Consider the following 19673-nt stretch of genomic DNA (forward strand, 5'->3'; position numbering starts at 1 on the left):
ACTTAATGATATCAATTAAAGTTGTTTTGTTGCTAACCATCTTTTTTTTATTCATACCTCCAGGGAAGGAAAAATGTGCAGGATAGTGCGAGTGATGGTGAGATCCCCAAATTTGATGGCGCTGGATACGATAAGGATCTGGTGGAAGCCCTGGAGAGGGACATTGTGTCTAGGAACCCTAGCATTCACTGGTGAGAGTCTTGAATTATAGTAGAGAAGAAAAGAAATCATAAGAGCGGGTTACTATGATTTGTCTCACCCTGCCCCTATTTCCCGATAATGCCTTTGTCTGCAATAACAGCTCTGTCAGAATATAACAAAGGAAACTTTACATGTTAATTTATTGTTGACATGCTGACAAAGTTTGCTAACCGCATAGCATGTCCAAATTAATAGCCCAGTATGCTTTCACTGGTCATTTTTAATAGTAAGTATTAGAATACAGTTTTAATATAAAAATAATTTTGTAAGTAAATGAATTTGAAGTAATTTAGCTTTGACCATAAATCAGAGGTGTCCCTCGAGTAATCATGCAACTGTTCTCTTCTCTCAAAGGGATGATATAGCAGATCTGGAGGAAGCTAAGAAATTGCTCCGGGAAGCTGTTGTCCTTCCTATGTGGATGCCTGACTTTTTCAAGGGGATTAGAAGGCCATGGAAGGTGAGTTGTCTGACAGACTTGAAGTAGGGATGCTTGCGTACCAAAGGGCAGCTCTGCTGTGGATCAGTGTGCATTGGACAGCTCACATTCCCCTCCACTCCTGGGTGTGAATTTGTGTTAAGATGCGCTGCAGCCACATGGAAAGAGAGATGGGCTTAGAGCTGCCACACTGCCACCTTCAAAGTCCTGCTTCAGGTGCTGAGCTCGAGGTTAATTTTAAGAACTTTTGGATGTATCTTTCTGTAAATAAGTTAAGCAAATTGTCTCTCTCTCTCTCTCTCTCTCTCTCTCTCTCTCTCTCTCTGTGTGTGTGTGTGTGTGTGTGTGTGTACAGGTATGTGCATGTGAGTGCAGGTGCTTCTAGAGGTCAGAAGAGGCACTGGATCCCCTGGAGCTGGAGATAAAGGGGGTTGTGAGATGCCCTCTGTGGACGCTGGGAACTGAGCTCAGGTCCTCTGCAAGAGTACCACATTCTCTTTATCACTGAGCCATCTTCCCAACCCAGAAGGGTCACTCCACAGAATTACAAGAATGGCTCCCGTTGGGTTCAAGAAAGGCTCTTTCTGAATGTATGAGAAGGCTCTTTGCTGCCAGGGCAATCATTTTCTCCTCCCTTTCTTCCTTCTCCTTCTTCCTTGTTCCTTACCTTTTGTTTTAGCAGACAGTGTCTTCTCTGTCGTCCAAGCTAGTCTCCAACTGTGCACACTGCCCATGTGCCAGGATTATGGGCGTGAGCCACCGTAGCTGCTCAGCCTGTCTTTCATGAGCTTATCTCTGGCCACTGCTGACCTGAAACACCTGGAGAAATCATTTTCATCATTTTCTTGTTCCTCTTGCTAAGTGCACTGATCTCACCATGACAACTGAGTTTATATTTTAGGGGTATCCTTGTGTACAGCTGCATTGACAGTTGATGCTAGTTATTGGGAAACATTTAAATCTAGTATGTTGCTTACTTTGCCTTTGGATTTTCAGGGTGTGCTGATGGTTGGACCTCCAGGGACTGGGAAGACTATGCTAGCCAAAGCAGTTGCCACTGAATGTGGGACAACCTTTTTCAACGTCTCCTCCTCTACCCTGACATCTAAATATAGAGGCGAATCAGAGAAGTTGGTCCGTCTGTTGTTTGAAATGGTAAATATATCATGTTTTGATTTCCAAATGCTGTTTGTCCGTCTGGGCCTATGATTCCTCATAGCCAGGTCTTTGCACCTTGTGATCTGAATGAGCAGTGTGGGTATTGTACTGGCTGGGATCCTTGGTGTGTCTTCAACATAGCTTTCTCTATGAGATGAAAACAGGCCCTTTGGTACCCTGTCCAGGGAAGGTGATTGGCAGTTTGGATGTCTAGTGTACTGATGGGATAGAAGACTTGAAGAAACCTAGCTAGAGACAGATCTGACATTAGATACTGATTTATTTAAAATTGCTTCCAATAAAGACCACACACCCCCGTGAAAATTTCTAATCATAAAACTAGAAAGAATAGTCAGGTGTGGTAGTGTATGCCTTGGGAGGCAGACAGGTGGATCACTTGAGCTTGAGGCCAGTCTGGTCTATATTGCTAGTTCCAGGTCAGTCAGGGCTACATAGTGAAATCTGTCTCAAAATAATAATAAATAAAAAGTAGAAAAAGCAATAACTATCTATGTATCTTTCACCCAGCATCACCAGCTATGTGAATTTTATCTTTGGACTGCCTTTCCCTGAAATGTTTGTCAGCAATAAGATTGTGGGAACAATTTGATGGACAAAAATTGCTGTTTTCATTTGCCATTGTCTTAGAATACAACAGTTTCTTTAAAAATACAGAGTGCTTTATGAGCTCGCTGAATGATCACTTTAAAATGTTTCCACCAAGGCTAGGTTCTACGCCCCCACCACGATCTTCATTGATGAAATAGATTCCATCTGCAGTCGAAGAGGAACGTCTGACGAGCATGAAGCGAGTCGCAGAGTCAAGTCTGAGCTCCTCGTCCAGATGGATGGTAACTGACATTAAGGACTGTCCCCACTGTCACCCCCTTTCAGCCATGGATGACTCAGTGAGCCAGCAGGAGGCAGCTGGGGTTTATCTTTAATCACTTGCTTTTCACCCACTTGTTCGTGCTTCTTAAGGACTCGTTAACTGTGCACCAGTCCAGGTTCTAGGTTATGGAGCAAAGGACTACTCTGGCCACCAAGGAGTTTGCTGGTAGAGTCCCTGGGCCTTTAGACCACTGGAGGGCTCTACAAGGGCCACACAGTTTCAACAATAACAAGGCATATTTACTGGTTTTTGCTTTAATTTTCTCACAAGTATGTAGTAGGGCCCACAAGCCCTGGGAGAATGCAGATATTCTCTTATCTACTCATTTACTTACTTATAAGTCTTCTAGGCCAGGCAGTAGTGGCCCACGTCTTGAATCCCAGTACTCAGGAGGCAGAGGCAAGCGGATCTCTGAGTTTGCCAGTCTGGTCTGTAAAGTGAATTCTAGGACAGCCAGGGCTACACAGAGAAACCGTGTCCAGAAGAACCAAAACAAAAGTCTTCTAACTAAGACTTGGGAGGTTTTGAAAACTATGCTTATTTTTTCATTAAGCAAATCATTTATCTTAATTTGATGAGTCATGGAGTCTTATGTTTACAATGAATTAATACTTTAAACATTCTGTCTACCGATATATCTACTTATGGTGCTGAGACCAGAACTTGGAGCCTTGTGTCTGATAGATGAGCACAGCTGAGCCAATATCCCGGCCTTTCTGTGTTTTGATTTCTAATGGAAAACGCTGATGGACATACTGCACACAATGATGGCTCTTTAGAGTTCCAGGAATTTCTAAGAGCATCAAAGGTCTTGAGACCAAAACCTTTGAGATCAGCTGCTACACCAGAGGCAGAGTGCTGACCAGAAGTCACACAGTGGTCCTTCTGCAGCAGATGGTCCTTCTGCAGCAGAAGGGAACTGTGGGTGTGGAGTCACAGTGGTCAAGGTGGGAGAGCTGCAAAGATGGAGGCAGAGAGGCTTGGACACATGGCTAGAATTGCCCAGACAAAGAGGAAAAGCATTTGGGAAGCCATGAAGAAGAGTTAGGGGCCAGCTCAGTCTGGTATTTGTGTGGCAGACAACAGGCAATTTAAGCAATCCACAGGAGAAGATAAAAATGTATCTAAAATGTCCAGCAAGTGTTGTTTCTTATCATTTACCAGCTATGGACTCAGTGGCTTAGTCACTGTTCTGTTGCTGCGAAGAGACACCACTATCAAGGCAACTTACAGAAGAAAGCATCTGACTGTGGGCTTGCTTACAGTGCCACAGGGCTAATCAGTATCATCATGGTGGGGAATCTGACAGACATAGTGCTGGGGAAACAGAGAGGGAGAGAGAGAGAGAGAGAGAGAGAGAGAGAGAGAGAGAGAGAGAGAGAGAGAGAGAGAGAGAGAAGGGAGGGAGGGAGGGAGGGAGGGAGGGAGTTATTGTAGGGGGAAGGCTAGCTTACACCCAAAATAACCACACAGAAACTGTATAAATTAAAACACTGCTTGGCCATTAGCTCTAACTTCTTATTGGCTAACTCTTACAGATTAGTTTAACCTGTCTCCATTAATCTGTGTATCGCCACGTGGCTGTGGCTTACCGGCAAGATTCTAACTGGTGTCCTCCTGAGGCAGAGGAAGATCCATGGCTTCTCTGACTCTGCTTTTCTTCCTCCCAGCATTCAGTTCTCTTTTCTCCGCCTACCTATGTTCTGCCCTATCAACTAGGCCAAAGCAGTTTCTTTATTCATTAACCAATGAAAGCAACACACAGAAGGAACTCCTACACCAGGGAGTGGCTGAGACTGCCTGGGGTGGGCTTTGGAAACCTCAAAGCCCACCCCCAGTGACACATCTTCTCTAGCAAGGACACACCTCCTAATCCTTCCCCAAAAATTCCACTAACTGAGACCCAAGCATTCAAACATAGGAGCTTATGGGGGCCATTTTCATTCAAAGCACTACACTTAGGATAGGTCCTTAACATCACATGGTGCACAATGCTAGGCACTGAGAGACCAATAATGGCACTGTGTGCGAGGAGACCTGTCCCTCAGTCGGTGCACCATTTCATCTCTCACTTATATATGAAAGGAAGGAATATGTATTACTTGGGAGGAAAGCACAGCACACAACATTAAGTGTTTAAAATTGGGGCCAGGGCATCACTAAATACACATTCAGCCAGCAGGAGTTCATTGAACAGTATCATGACTGCTTGTTAGTTGGACAGCTTTATTCCTCCTAAGAATGATTTAAAAAGGCATTTAGTAATGATTTATTTATTATGCATGTGAACTGGGTTGCTCAAATTATGCTACTTTGATAGCCAATCATGTTTGTGAGCTCATGCATCAATGATATTTCACGGTGTATTGCCCAGAGCCAGTTACACACTCTCAAAGGTTTTGTTGTCATTGTTTTGCTTTTTTGAGACAGGTTCTCTTTATTTTGTAATTCCTGCTGTTCTTGAGCTCATTACATGGATCAGGCTAGCCTTGAACTCACAGTGATTCACCCGCCCCTGCCCACCACGTGCTAGGATTAAAAGTGTGCACCATCATGCCCAGATACAGTTTTTAATCTTTTTAATCCTATCATTTTCATTGTGAAGAAGCAAAACACTACAGTGTGCCAGCTGGCCTCACTTCCTCAGAAAGCCAACTAAGTTAAACCCAAAACTAAGAGGAAGAAAACAGCAGAGGCAGTTTACGGTGGGAACATCAACAGACTAAGTGGACTGCAGTCTAAATTTCAGAAGCAATGTGCACTCTGTCCTTACATAAAGATGGGAAGATCCCTGCCCTAGGTTGTCAAATTTCTAGCTCCTCTGTTTTCTTCTGTGTTGCTGTCTGGGTTTACCACTCCATCAAGGTTGCAGAGATGGTGAAGTTGCTTGAGTGAGGTCCATCAAGAGCTGTGGCTGATACTTCGAGAGGCTGACTGAGGGAAAGGATCGAAGTGTCCATCACAGCACTGACAACCTGTTCCCTGCTCCTTGTGCCCAGGAGTTGGAGGAGCCTTAGAAAATGATGATCCGTCCAAAATGGTGATGGTTCTGGCGGCCACTAACTTCCCGTGGGACATCGATGAAGCTTTGCGAAGGAGACTAGAGAAGAGGATCTACATCCCCCTCCCGACAGGTAAGATGTCCTCCCTTTACTGAACCCTGAACTCTGTCATTTCCTGTTAACCCTTTCCTATTTATTTATCTCTGTCTCACTGTCGCTTTGTTTGAAGGGCTCAGTGGCATTAGGAGGCCAAGCTGAGTGATGGAGGTAGAGGCCTTGCGAAGTCCTTTGCATTTCAGAGAAACCTTTAGCCCAGAGTAGTATCTGTGCTAAGTTTGGTGGTGCTTGGGTTCTTACTCTAAAAACTGCATTTCATAATCCCTGTTTTAAAAATTATGATTTTTCACATGAGTGTTGAGATTCTCTTAAGTTGTTTTCATCTTTTTCCTTTGAGATGAATGTATACGTAGTGAGAGGTGTGTATGTCGAGTATATTTTGACTGGATGAGTTCTCTGAAGTGTGAGGATCAGTGTAGTATCCTAGACAGGATGTGGGAACTTTCTGCCACCTCAGAAGGCTTCTGGGTGCCTTAGCAGTTCATCAAAATCTCTACTGCGTAAGTGATTTGCCTGGTTCTCCACCACCACAGACCAGTTTTCTCTCCTGCTAAGCTTTGTGTAAACAGCACTGTGACAGTATAGAGTCAGTGTCTGGTGACGCTCGCCCTGCAGAATGTCTTTCTCCATGCGATGAGGTGACTGTGCGTTGATGCCCCTGCTGATGGGGACAGGAGTTGCTTCTAGTTTTGGGCTACTATAAGTAGAGCTATATGCCTTATAAATATTTTTATAGTTGATGTTGTTATGTCTTTAGCTAGTATGAATAGGATAGATAGGGAAGGTATGTGTTTAACTTTATGAGTCTGATACTCTGCCCACTTCTAACAAGGCACCTGTACTTAACTTTATAAGAAATACTCACTGTCTTCCTGAGTGGTTGTACATGTTATATTGTCACCGTCACCATCAATAAATGGGAAGACCAACGCAGCAGACTTGCCTATAGTTGCTGTTGTCAGTGTTTCCATCTTACTTGCTCTGGTTGGAGTGAAATGACATCTCATTATGGTTAATCTGCTTTCCTCTGATGACTTCTATCTTGAGCACCTTTTCATGAACTTATGTAGTATGTCCCTCACTTTGTAATATTTAATGTTTTATTAATGCTGTATATAAACTCTCTTTACTTACATTTTTATAATTTTTCCTTCCAGTTTGTAGTTTAGTTTTCAATTTCCTTACTGTTCTTTCTTGATAGTCAGAGTATTTTAAGTTGTAAAGAGCTTTTCCCCAGGTTTTTTTTTTTCTTGGTAGGAGTTCCTGTATCTTAGGAAATATCTGCTTACCCCTAGGCTGTAAGGCTTTTTCTTCTGTTTACTTTTAGGAACTCTATTTAGCTCTGTGATTTTCCTTGAATTAATTGTATGCATGGTAGTGGGGTGGGCTTTTATTTTTCCCATATGTATATTCAGTTCTAGCACCATTTGCTGAAAGGAATTTTCTTCATTCAATAAAAATGTTAAGGGGCTGGAGAAATGGCTCAGTGGTTAAGAGCACTGACTGCTCTTCCAGAGCACCCGGGTTCAATTCCCAGCACCCACATGGCAGCTCACAACTGTCTGAAGATCCAGTTGCAGGGGATCTGACACCTTCACACCAATGCACATAAAATAAAGTTAAATAAACCATAAAAAATAAAAAAATGTTAAAACCTGGCATCTTGCAGAATATATTCTTGATAGTAATGGAATTGAGTTAGGAACCAACAATGCGGTATCTAGACCATCTCCAATATTTTGCTACTAAACAAATTAACTCTGAATAACAGAAGGGCCAAAGAAAATTGGAAAAATTAAAAATATTTTTATCCTGGTAGAGAAATATGTCACACTAAATATTGTGATATGAAGCAAACATAGTGTTTTAAGGTACATAGTGTTTTGTGTACATTAAAAAGACTTGAGTAGCTACTATTTTAGCTTTTGAAACAGAAATTAGTCTCAGTATGTAGGGGAAATAAATTAGGAAACAAGTGAAATATGAAATAGAATATTAATAAGGAAATATTTGTTTTTTAAATTAATATAACCAAGAACAGGAGATAAATTACCAATATTAGGAATGAAGGAGTGACCACTACAGCTCCTACAGACAGTAAAGGAAGATGAAGCGTGTAACTCTAGAGGACCTCAACTAGGTGAAGTGGAGTCTCCCTAAATTTTCTTCATTGCAAATTTCTGATCAGTGCAAACCATGGAAGTCATTGTGTGTTAGATATTCACAGCTGCTAACATTTGCACTTAAAAGGGAAGAAAGGCCTCAACTCGGTCCTCTGTCTCTCCTTTCAGAAAAGGAGAAAGTTAAACTCAAAGGATAAACTTTATCTGCACCACAGTCTAGTGAGCTGGACATTAGTGCCCCAGGCAGTTTTCCTGAGTGCCAGAGTGTTAGACACAGACACTTGCTCCACTTTCCTCTTTCCTCCCAGGGGAATCGCTGGACACTTTCTCCAGCCCTGAGGGGTGGGCAAGCTTTTATTCAAGGTGCCATAGGTTCTGGCGCAGGAGCTGCTGCTGAGATCTGTTCCTGGCAGCCCTCAGGCCAAGGTGTGCTGATTGGTCCTCTGTGCTTGGAGTCTGAGCCAGCAGAGTCAAGTCCCTTGGCAGTGCTATAGAAGCTGGAATGTTGGGCACATGCCTCCCTCTTCTCATTCCCTCCCAAGGGGAAGCTACTAGTTGGCCTTTTCCTGCCGGTCTCTAGGAGCTGTGTCAACTTGGCAAAGAAGTGACTACAGAGCCAGGCAGCTTTTCTTACCCATTTCCACGAAGTTCACAGGATGAGCATACCTGCTTCTGTGACTTGCTAGGGGACTTCTGAGCCATGGTGAGGTTACACCATTGTCTTCCCACCACCAGGAGGAACAGCATCAGGGGCCTCCTACTCCCTGTGCTGCTGCCGCCACTCTGAGCCTCTCTTTTATGTGATGTCATCTGTCATTAATATCATTGTCCCCTTGTGTGTTGAGGTATGTCCTCTCTGGTTAATTCTTTGTTTTTAAAATCAGTTTTGCTGAGGAATAACTTAGACACAATAAACTTCGTCCATGTAAGAGTCTGAGCTCTGGCAGCTGTATAGCACCGTGAGACCACACACCAAGAAGCAAACATACATTTTCCTCCTGAAGAGGCTTCTGGAGTGCCTTGCCAGTCTGTCCCCCACACCTGAGCTGATTTGTTGTTTGTTTGTTTATTTGATTGTGTGAACATGTCACAGACTGTTTCTCCACTCCCCATTGGTTGTTATTAGACTGTTTCTAGTTTAAGGCCATTGTGGATGAGGCTGCTCTGAGCACTGATGGTGGTTTGTGTGGCAGATGCTCCAGTGTCTCCTGCATCAATGCTGAAAAGTGACATGGTGACATATGTTTAGCTATAGTGTCTGGCTAGTCACTGACTTCCCTGTTGTTTTTAAGATGGTGCACTTTGGCTGTCACGTGGGGTTCCCCTTTTTTATTCTGCGTGCGTGTTGGACATCTTGGTCCTACTGTAACCATCACCGGGGTGCTATTCACTCCATCTATCCCTTTTTCCTGATAGGCATCATCTGTCTTTGTTCACTGACCCCTGCCTCTGCCATCTCTTTTCTGCTTTATATCTGTCCTGTGAGTTTTCATTTTAGGTCTGTTTTGCAAATCTGTCATTTCCAGTTTTCAAATAGTTTCAATGAGTTGCTTCTAGAATGACTGGTGTAGCCCTGGAGTACAATCTCATGAGATGCTTTCTGCCTACTTAGCTTCACCTGTCAACTTGACACAGCCTAGAGGTGCCTGAGAAGGGAGTCTTTATTTATTATTGTTTTTATTGAGCTATATATTTTTCTTTACCCCTCCTCCCTCCCCATTCTCCTATTATCCCCACGTTCCCAATTTACTCAGGAGATCTTGTCTTTTTCTACTTCCCATGTAGATTAGATCCATCTATGTCTCTCTTAGGGTTCTCTTTGTTGTCTTTGTTTGATGGAGGAAGTCCTTCTGTATATATGTGTTGCTTTTATTGGTGCTCCATCATGTGCTTGCTAAATCCACATAAAACCTGAGAGAGTTTGAAAAGGAATTCTAGACACAAAAAAGCTCAGAGTTTAAAACAGCTTCTTGCTGTTTGCTGGTAGCATGCTGCAGCTCCTTTAAGAGAGGTTCTCCTGATTCAGTGGTAGCAGAAAAAAGCCATGTGGTTTTGAAACGGCAGTTTTCTGGGCTATGCTGCCAGCGCAAACTGGCTCCTTCAGGAGGTGGGACATTTAAATGGGGTTTCCGGGCAGCATGCTGCAAGTTACTTAGTGGCAGGTTGGGCCAACTGGTTATCAGAGTTGAGGTGGTGAGGAGGCTTCCACCCGGCAGTCTCAGAGGCAGTGAATGGACTTCCTCCATGTTGGACTGGGTGGAGCAGGCAGGCAGGACCATATTTGCTCTAGCAGTGCTGCAGCTTAGGTTTTTAAGAAGTGCTTAGCACTTTAAGAAGAGCTCCTGGATAGAAGATAATTACAGATACATACACAATAAAGACAGATTCAGATTTTTTTTAAAAAAAAAAACCTCTAAATTGTTGGATAAATGTACATAGACTTGGGAGAGAAAAGAAAAAGAGTATAGAGAGTTATAAAAAGAAGTAAATGGTTTAAAAAAAGGCAAAGTCTTTAAAGAGAGTACAGACAGCCACAGATTAGCCTGGATTATGTATATTATTGTGTTTTCTTTGAAGTTTTTGACTGTGAAGGAGCTAAGTAACCAACATATATACTTTAAAGGTATCTTGTCTTCAAAATTTGGATCTAAGGACATGTTGCTTTGGAAAAGAGCTTCTGCTTTTGTTTCCACAGAAGATGAGAACCTGTGAATTAATTCTAGACTAATGTGGTTTGATGGACCAAGATCCCTCAAAAGGTTGCCGTGAACACCCCCTAAAAATTACTTTGCCCAACAAAACGCAGGAAGCAATTTGGAGAAAACTATGTTCAAATTCCCTAAAAGATTGTTTATAAATGTTTGTTTACATTTAAAGGGGGATATGCTATAGAGATTTGCATTGGTTTGGATATTGGTTTATTGATACAAATTATATGTATATATATATATTCCTGCTCTTGATTAAGGTATTGGGTTTGTACAGCTCATTTAAAAAATGTAATGTATAATTAAGAAATATAGGTTAATAAAGAGTCATCTATAATAGTCAAGCTCGTAGTCATTTTAATTAGATTTTCTAGATGTACATAGATGTATTTCAGATGGATAGGCATTCTTCAAACCTTTCAAAGACTACAGAATATGGCATTTAAAATGTTTAAGAACTTAGAACTTTTCATGACATGAGACACATCTGCTCCTGGCAGCACCAAGCTACTTCAAGAGGAAGGTGGGCATTGAAAAGGCTCCTCATGAAGTTTGTTAGCCATTTGGGCAAGAAACTGCTCTTGCTTGGACTGCTTGATATTATGCTGAGTAAACTGGATATGCAGGACCCACAGAGAAATGACTGCTGAAGTTACCTAAAGAAGGTGAAACAGTCTTTCAGGGTTCCTGCTTCATGAAAGAGCCTGCCAGATATTCTGCAGGACACAGAAGAAAATGACTGACAAACTATCATTATAGGCAGAACTGTCTTTGAAATTTCCTGCTTCATGAAAAGGTCTGCTGGATACTATGGGCCTGTAGGCTGAAGGTGGATGCTCCAATGATACAGAAGAACCTTGGGTGACTGTCCAGACAGTGAGATGTTTCTGTCAACTGTAGAGTTTTGGAATTTGCTTACAGTGCACTTCCTGTTTACTTAGGAAATATTATATCCTTCTGTAGTCTTTGATGAAGTTGAAGAATAGATACTTATAATTATAGTTCTCCTTAGTTATGATAAAAGATAACGTAGATGTAAATATTGTAACTATAATTCTTGCTTGATACCTGTTTTGTTATATGTAATTTTTCTGTGTTAAAGTTAAAACCTTACTTTTGTATATGTGTTGCTTTTATTGGTTAATGAATAAAGAAACTGGATTGGCCTGATAGGGAAAACTAAACTGAATGCTGGGAGAAAGAAGGCAGAGTCAGAGAGAAGCCATGTAGCCCTGTTGGAGACATATGCTGGAACTTTACCCGCTAAGCCACAGCCTCATGGTGATACACAGATTAATGGAGATGGGTTAATTTACGATATGAGTTAGCCAAAAATAACGCTTAAGCTATTGGCCAAACAGTATTGCAAATAATATAGTTTCTGTGTGATTATTTCAGGGCTGAGCAGCCATGAACAAACAAGCACCTCCTACAACATAGGTTCTCTGGGGTTATGAATTGTAGGCTTGTTTTCTTTGCTTTATGTCTAAAAGCCACTTGTGAGTGAGTACATGTTATATTTGTCTTTCTGGGTCTGGGTTACCTCACTCAATATGATTTTTTTTCTGGATCCATCCATTTGCCCACAGATTTCAAGATGTCATTGTTTTTTTCTGCTGTGCAGTACTCCATTGTGTAAATGTACCTCATTTTCTATATCCATTCTTCAGTTGAGGGGCATTTATATTGTTTTCAGGTTATGGCTATAAAAAATAATGCTGTTATGAACATAGTTGAGCACATGCCCTTGTGATATGATGAGCATCCTTTGGGTATATACCCAAAAGTGGTATTCCTGGGCCTTGAGGTAGGTTGTTTCCTAATTTTCTGAGAAATCGCCATACTGATTTCCAAAGTGGCTGTACCAGTTTGTATTACCACCAACAATGAAGGAGTGTTCTCTTTACCTCACATCCTCTCCAGCATAAGCTGTCATCAGTGTTTTTGATCTTGGCCATTCTGACAGGTGTAAGATAGAATCTCAGAGTTATTTTGATTTGCATTTGACAAGGGAGTCTTAATGGATGCCTACATCAGATTGGCCCATGAGCATGTCCATGGAGAATTGTCTTATTAGTTGATGTGGAGGGGGCAGTCTACTGTGCGTAGCATCATCCTATTTATTTGGGCCTGAACTATATAGGAAAGCTAGCTAAGCAGGAGTCTGTGAGCCAGCAAGCAGCATCCTCCATCTACTGCTCTACTTCCTCGGCTGTGAGTGAGTTCACAGGTTAGAGGTGGAGTCACAGAGGTGCATGGAGTGGCCAGCAGTCCTGCCTGCAGGTTCCTGCTTGAGTTCCTGCTTTGACTTTCCTCAGTGATGGATGTGAGCCAAATAAACCCATCATCCTGATAAGTCACTTCGGCCAGATTATGTTATCACAGCAGCAGAAAGAAACCAAGTCATCTTCTATTAGGGCTGGACAGAGAGAAAGAACCTTTAGAGTACATCTGTCTGTGTGTGTGTGGTGGAGGCACGAAAGGAGAAAGAAGAGGAGACAGGAAGAGAGAGAGATACTGATGGATGGAATAATTTCAGGGTATGGCTCCTGTAACCACGGAGGCTGGCAAGTCATGGTGTGCAGGGTTAGCTGCCACGGTAGAGACCCAGGAGGAACTGATGTCACAGGCAGTTAAGTCAGACAGCTGCCGGCCTCCAGGTTCCCTTTTCCTGGGGGAGGCTCAGCCACATCGTGGGGCAGCTGGTCTGCTGTCCTCAAAGTCCACCAGTTTAAATACTGAGCTCCAGGATATAGTTGGACATAAAATTTGGGCACCGTGTTCCAGCCAAGTTGAACAAATGAATTAGCCAGCGAGACCCCAAGCCAGAACTCTCTAGATAAGCTGCTTCCAGATTTTGATTCTCAGAAACTGTGGGACTAAAACATTACTTTAAGCCTCTGAACTTTAATGTTTTCTCAGAAACAGACTGCTACTTCTCACTTAATTAACCCATGCTAGCTTTTAGACCACCTGTTTCTATTGTCTAGTTTTTCTTGATTTATTTGCATTTTCTGTTTATTAATATGTCTAGTGATTTATATCATATGCTTTATATTCTAGGCAGTCTGGGTATTGCTTTCCTCTAAAGGGTAAAACTCAGAAAAACCTATTTTAAAATTCTTGGGTCTGGATGATGGCCAGAGGTTAAGAGTGTTGGCTGCTTTTGAGAGGGCCCAGCACCAACATGGCAGCTCACAACCATTTGTAACTTGAGTCCCAGGGGCTCCAGCGCCATCTTCCGGCTATGTAGGCATTGCATGCACAGCGTGCATAGCCTTACATGCCGGCAAATGCCCATGCATGAAAACACTTGACTTCGTGATTTTATCTAAGTTTATAGTTGTTTGCCACAGGAGGGCTGGTCTGGTATCAGTTACTTCTCTGTGCCTAGAAAGGGAAGCCTTGCCTATAAATTTTGAAGCTGTATTTTATAGTGTATGACTTGATCGCTCTTGTGGCTTGGCCTCCAGGCTATGTAAGATAATTAATTGGTAGAATCTCAGCTTTAGGCTCTGCCTCGTGGCACCTTTGCTGGCTGTTCCTCTCCGTTCTGCCGCTTTGACAGTCCCATGGCTCACAAATATTGCTTTTTCATACAGTGGTTCTTAATTACTAGCTGAGCAGTGAAACGGTCTCAGCTACAACAGTAGCTGAAGTGACTCAACCGTCCTGCACTGTCGCACCATGTCGCAGCTCTGCGCCAGTGACTCGAACACGTCTGTCCCAAAGGCCGCAGGCTCATTTTCATCTCGAGAACACTCTATCTTCAGGGGAAGATTTCCAAGTTGTGCGCTTCTTTTTTTTCTGGAAAACTTCAAACAATGCCTGCCCATTGTCTTCACGCTGTAACTACTCTTCTGTGTTGTGCGCATGAACAGCTGGGGCAGGCTTGTTTATTAGCATTCTCGGTTTAGTCAATAGCTGGCAAGTCAGTTACTCTTGTCCCTACTTCTAGGAAAGAGACAGGACGTCCTCAGAACGCAGCAGCTCCACAGAGTCCTCGTTAGCACATTCTCTTCCTGACTGACTGCTAACCGCTGTCCTTCCTTTTATAGAAGTCATTTATTGTTTTTCCTTGTAATTTTATCACTTAATGTATTTCCAAACAGCTTTATTTCTTTGGAAATTTTATATAAATTCATTCACAAAATGGTGTCTCTTTGCCTTGCTGCTTTTTCTCAGTGTGTTTTTAGAGACTCTGCATTACCACATACAGATAGTTACAGTTCCTTCCTGGTGCTCTACTGTGCTTGAATTTTTAGAGGTGCTACTGCAAGCATCAAAACCTAGTTGCATCTAACAACAGAAATGCGCTGGCTCATAGCTGTGTAAGTCACAAAGTTCAGGCTGCAGGTGTAATGGACCCGGGTGTGGGGCACGTGACAATCTCTCTGATACGTCAGTGCTGGGCATACAGAAGAGTGTCATCAGCAATGGGGGGATGGGGAAGAGGAAACTGCCTGCAGCCAGCTTCTGTGCGACAGAGAGATGGTTCTGGACACAGGAAGGAGTGACAAAGGAGAGGAACATCCGTGCTCCTCCTGGGCACAGGCAAAGGCTATCCAGAGCACAGGTGCCACCTTCCTCCTCCCATTGATGGTCAGTGTGCCTTTACCTTGAAGGGATGAGAGACTAGGCGCCTCAGTCAGATTAACCCTGAATTATAGTTCCAGACAAAATATTTTTCTAGAAATCAACCTGCTTCTGTGCAGGGTGAGTGGAATCTGCCCAGAAGGGAAGCCAGCCAGGAGGACAGACACAGGATGCCAGGCCTTCTCATCCTATCCTAGCCATGGGCCATCTGTGGAGCCAAGGGAAAACAGTGTTTCCTTCGAAGGTGGCTGTCGAGTCTCTGGGAGAGGAGCCGAAGCCACTGACCTCAGAGCACAGAGCACAGGGGCTCTCCAGCAAGGCTGCTGTCACCTGAGCAAGTGAGGAGAAAGGGCTCTGATTCCTTAGGATCAAGGCTGTGAAGGCATCTTTCACTCTGAGGCCTCTCTCTTTGCCTGGTAGATGCCATCTCCGCTGGTGTCAACACATGGCCTTTCTCCCGAATACGTGTGTGTCCTAACCTTTTAATGAGGACATTGGTGATACGTGTGTGTCCTAACCTTTTAATGAGAACATTGGTGATACTGGGTCAGGGCAGACTCATGTGACCTCATTGTGTCTTTTTAAAAACCTGTCACCAAGTGCAGTCACATTCCAAAGGACTTCAGCGTAAGAATATTTGGGGACATGGTTCTTGTGATAATTAGGACTAATTATTCCAGCATTATCTTTTCCTCCACACCTTCATTGTGTGTAGTGTGTGTGTCACGTGTGGCATGCATGTGGACCTGTGTGCAGGAGTGCTGTGCACCAGATCAGTGTTGGGGTCCTCATCTCTCTCTCCTGTCTCCTACTAACCTGAGCTCATTGACTGAGTAGACTTGCTGGACAATGCACCTTCAGGACCCCGGTTCTGCCCCCTCCTTCAAGACCCCAGTTCTTTCCCCTCCTTTAGGACCCCGGTTCTGCCTCCCAGTTCTGCCTCCTTTCCAGTTCAGGAATTAAGGATTCCATGTGTTCACTTCCAGATTTTGATGTGTGCTAGGGATCCAAGCTCAGGTCCTGAAGATTTAACAGCAAGCGGTTTATCATCTCTCCAGCCCGAGTACTCCTCTTTAAAAAATATCTACCTTGAGAATTCTCCCTAAGATCGTGAACTCTTTTCCTAGTTCTGTTCTAAAATGCTTATAATTTTACGTTTATTTTACTTGTATTGGCCCTGATTTTTGTACATAGTATGAGGGGAAACTGGATTTCATTTTCCATGAGGATAGATTTACATTTCCGTATTGCCTGACCCACCTGTTATAACCCGGAGTCTGATGTCCCCTCACTCCTGTTTCTGTCCATTGATGTGTTTGTCTCCACAGCATCCCACTGGCAGAAACTGTGGCTTTGCAGGCCGTTTTATAAACTGTTAGCGGCTATTCTCCCACCTTGCTGTTCCTCTAGAACATCTCGGTGGTGCTTGGTTCTTCCCGTATGCATTCGAGTTGTAGAATCTGCCACGAGATTCTGCAAACAGACCTCTTCAAACATTCGTGCGCATGCTTTGATGTTGTGATTGGGGAAAGAATTGTGTCATGAAAGATAAAACTAACAAAACAGACTTGTAGGGTCTGACTTGAAGGGGAGACGCGGAGGATACAGGGTGTGAGTGCAGGATGCAACGGTCAGCAGCCACGAGGCCAGGCAGACAGGGACAGTGCAGGATGTGACGGTTAGCAGCCAGGAGGCCGGGCAGACAGGGACAGTCACCTTGAGTAGTGCTTCAGCTACTGCTTAGGTCCTGCTGCTGTCTTTCCGAGTTAGTGAAGAATATGGATCTGTCTTTGTTCTCAGGAGATGCTGCTCATGAGTGTGTGGGTATGATGTTACCTGCATCCAGCTCGCAATTCACAAGTGTCCGTGGAGGGGAGAAAGAAGCTAGAGCGGTGCTGCTAGCAACCAGTGGATTAAAATAGCAGTTGAGGAAAATTAAATTTCTTTTGCGTCTTAGGGAACAGAGATCAAGGCAAACCTGTTATGGTCTGTCATAGCACCTGTTCAAGCAGGTCCGCCACCAAGTGCTGCAGTAACATGCCAAGTAGCTCAGTAGGCAGCCCCATCAGCACCAGCACTGGAGGAAATCGTGGTGGCAGCAAGTGGCACTGGACTAACTTTCTAAGTAGCAACTTCACTAATGAGCCGTTTGTGCTCACCGCTAAGTCCTAGGAGCCACTGACAAGGGTTCCGTAAATCTGTCATCCTAACATGTGAGCCGAGCCACTTAGAGGAGTTACTTCGTTCAGTTGTATTTGATAAAGTAGGCCAAACCGTTTTCAATTGTAAAATGAACTTTATGTGTATAGTATTTTGTCAGCATGTATTATACCACATGCAGGCAGTGTCTATGGAGCCCAGAATATGGTGTCAGATCCCCTGGAACTGGAGATAGTTACAGATGGTGTGAGCCCCCTGTGGGTGCTGGGAACTGAACTCAATTCTTCTGCAAGAGCAGCCATTGCTCTAGACTGCTGAGCCCCCCACCCCCGCCCCACCACCACCACCGCACCATGCTTTACTCAGAAGCAGTTCTGGCGTTTGAATACAGTGTTTGTCTATCATGGAGAGCTCAGGTCTTCAGATCACATAGCAGGCCTTGGATCTATAATGGGAATGAAGTCCCTGCAGTTCTCAGTGGTGGCATAGAGAGGAGAATGCCTCTGCATTGTGTGGCAGATTCGGAGCGCAGGGAGACTATCTGGAGAGCGGGGGAACTGTCCGGAGCATTGGGGGACTATCAGGAGTACTGGGGGACTATCCGGAGTACTGGGGGACTATCAGGAGTACTGGGGGACTATCCGGAGCACTGGGGGACTATCAGGAGTACTGGGGGACTATCCGGAGAGCTGGGGACTTTGACTCTTCTTCTTCTCTTGGCCTGGATGTTGTATGGGATTCCTCAGCAAAATGATCTGTAAATTTACACAAACCATTTTGTCTTCCAACAGCAAAAGGAAGAGCCGAGCTTCTGAAGATCAGCCTTCGGGAGGTGGAGCTGGATCCTGACATTCGCCTGGAGGACATCGCGGACAAGATTGAGGGCTATTCCGGTGCCGATATAACTAACGTCTGCAGGTGTGTCTTTGTGACCTGTGACTGCATCAGCTTTAGTTTTATAGGACAGCTAGTCTCTAGGTCAGTAGAATAGTCCCAGACAGAAGGCAGCAGCCCCTTCCCTTGAGAGGCTTTCCCGCTGGTGCACTAGCTTCTTCTTTTTAACGAGCTTTACTTTCTTCTACAAAAACAAAAAACCTTTTGAGGCTATTCTTCCCCAGTGACTGCCAAACCATGAACTATCTAACAGGGATAGATAGATGCTGATAGGGAGGTGGCCAAGCTCAGGAGGCCTCAACCCTAGACAAGGAACTGTAGGAAAGGAATGCTAAGAGCAGGAGAAATCTTCTTCCCCATGGTGCAGCTACCAGTTAGCTATCCAGTGCCGAATGGTCAGCCCTGGAAACCTGCATCCACCTAACACTACACAGAAGCTGTCCCCTTAACACATGCCTTCGTTGGTTGTTAGACAATCAAGTATATAGTATGATGATTTTTGCTTTCTTCTGCTCTTGATACCAGATCCTCTGTTGCCCAGAGTATGAATTCATGTTCCTCCTGCCTCCATCTCAGGAGTGCTAGGATTACATTCGCTCACTTAGGGTTTGGGATTTCCCCCTTGTGGTACTGGACACAAACACAGGGTGTTGTACATGCCGGGCAAGCGCTCTCTACTCAGGTGAGCCCCAGCCCCGCTCCTCACTTAGACTTGATTATGCCGAGAACCGCTCTGTCTTACTTGGCAATAACAGCCGAGCAGCCTCTGGCTAGTTAACTCTAGGCTGGAGCCCAGCTATTCTGCTGGAGGCAATGTTGTGTGCTTTATCAGGCAGATTTGGACCACATGCAGATGAATGAAGTTGACCCGTTTCATTGGTGGAAGAAACACACGTTTTCTTTCCCTTTCACTTTAGGGTTTCATAATTTTTAGACACATCACCCGATAAAGAGAATTTTTTGTTCTTATATGGAGAAGTCTGCGTAATTGGTCTCAGCAGTTTTTCCTGGAAGCGCTGGCGCCTGTTTTTCCCATGTTTTCTGCTAGTGTTTTTCTAGGTGTGTCTGAGTCCAAAGGCCCAACGCCCACTATCGTTTTCACAGTCTCCAGTAAAACCCTGGCAATCCTGAAGGTGTGGCTGGCTTGTCCTTCCAAGTAGGTCTTGATGAGAACTTAGCCGCTTCTTCTAAACCTTCCTTTTTATTTATAGTTGGGCAAAGGGGCTGAATGAAGTCAGAAGCCCGAGTTTCTACTGTTGGCTTCCCACAAACATCCCATGTAGGGCACTTTCTCCAGTGTGTGGATATGTGCATGCCCCGCCTTTCACTCCTGCTTCACACGCTGTGGACTGACTCACACAGCTTGAATTATTTTCACATTAG

General features: G+C 44.0%; 1 protein-coding gene across 4 annotated transcripts in view; it reads left to right on the plus strand.

Annotated features, from left to right (window-relative positions):
- Positions 1-19673, plus strand: part of Katnal1 (katanin catalytic subunit A1 like 1) — a 61651-nt gene that overhangs the window by 33545 nt on the left and 8433 nt on the right. For all 4 annotated transcript variants that reach the window (XM_075971870.1, XM_075971886.1, XM_075971860.1 and 1 more), the window contains exons 5-10: positions 64-191; positions 556-661; positions 1637-1795; positions 2523-2649; positions 5690-5824; positions 18188-18314. In XM_075971870.1, coding sequence (XP_075827985.1) covers positions 64-191; positions 556-661; positions 1637-1795; positions 2523-2649; positions 5690-5824; positions 18188-18314 — 782 coding nt within the window. The remainder of the gene's footprint in view (positions 1-63; positions 192-555; positions 662-1636; positions 1796-2522; positions 2650-5689; positions 5825-18187; positions 18315-19673) is intronic.

This window comes from Microtus pennsylvanicus, chromosome 1 (genome assembly GCF_037038515.1).
Source record: "Microtus pennsylvanicus isolate mMicPen1 chromosome 1, mMicPen1.hap1, whole genome shotgun sequence".
Classification (NCBI taxonomy): domain Eukaryota; kingdom Metazoa; phylum Chordata; class Mammalia; order Rodentia; family Cricetidae; genus Microtus; species Microtus pennsylvanicus.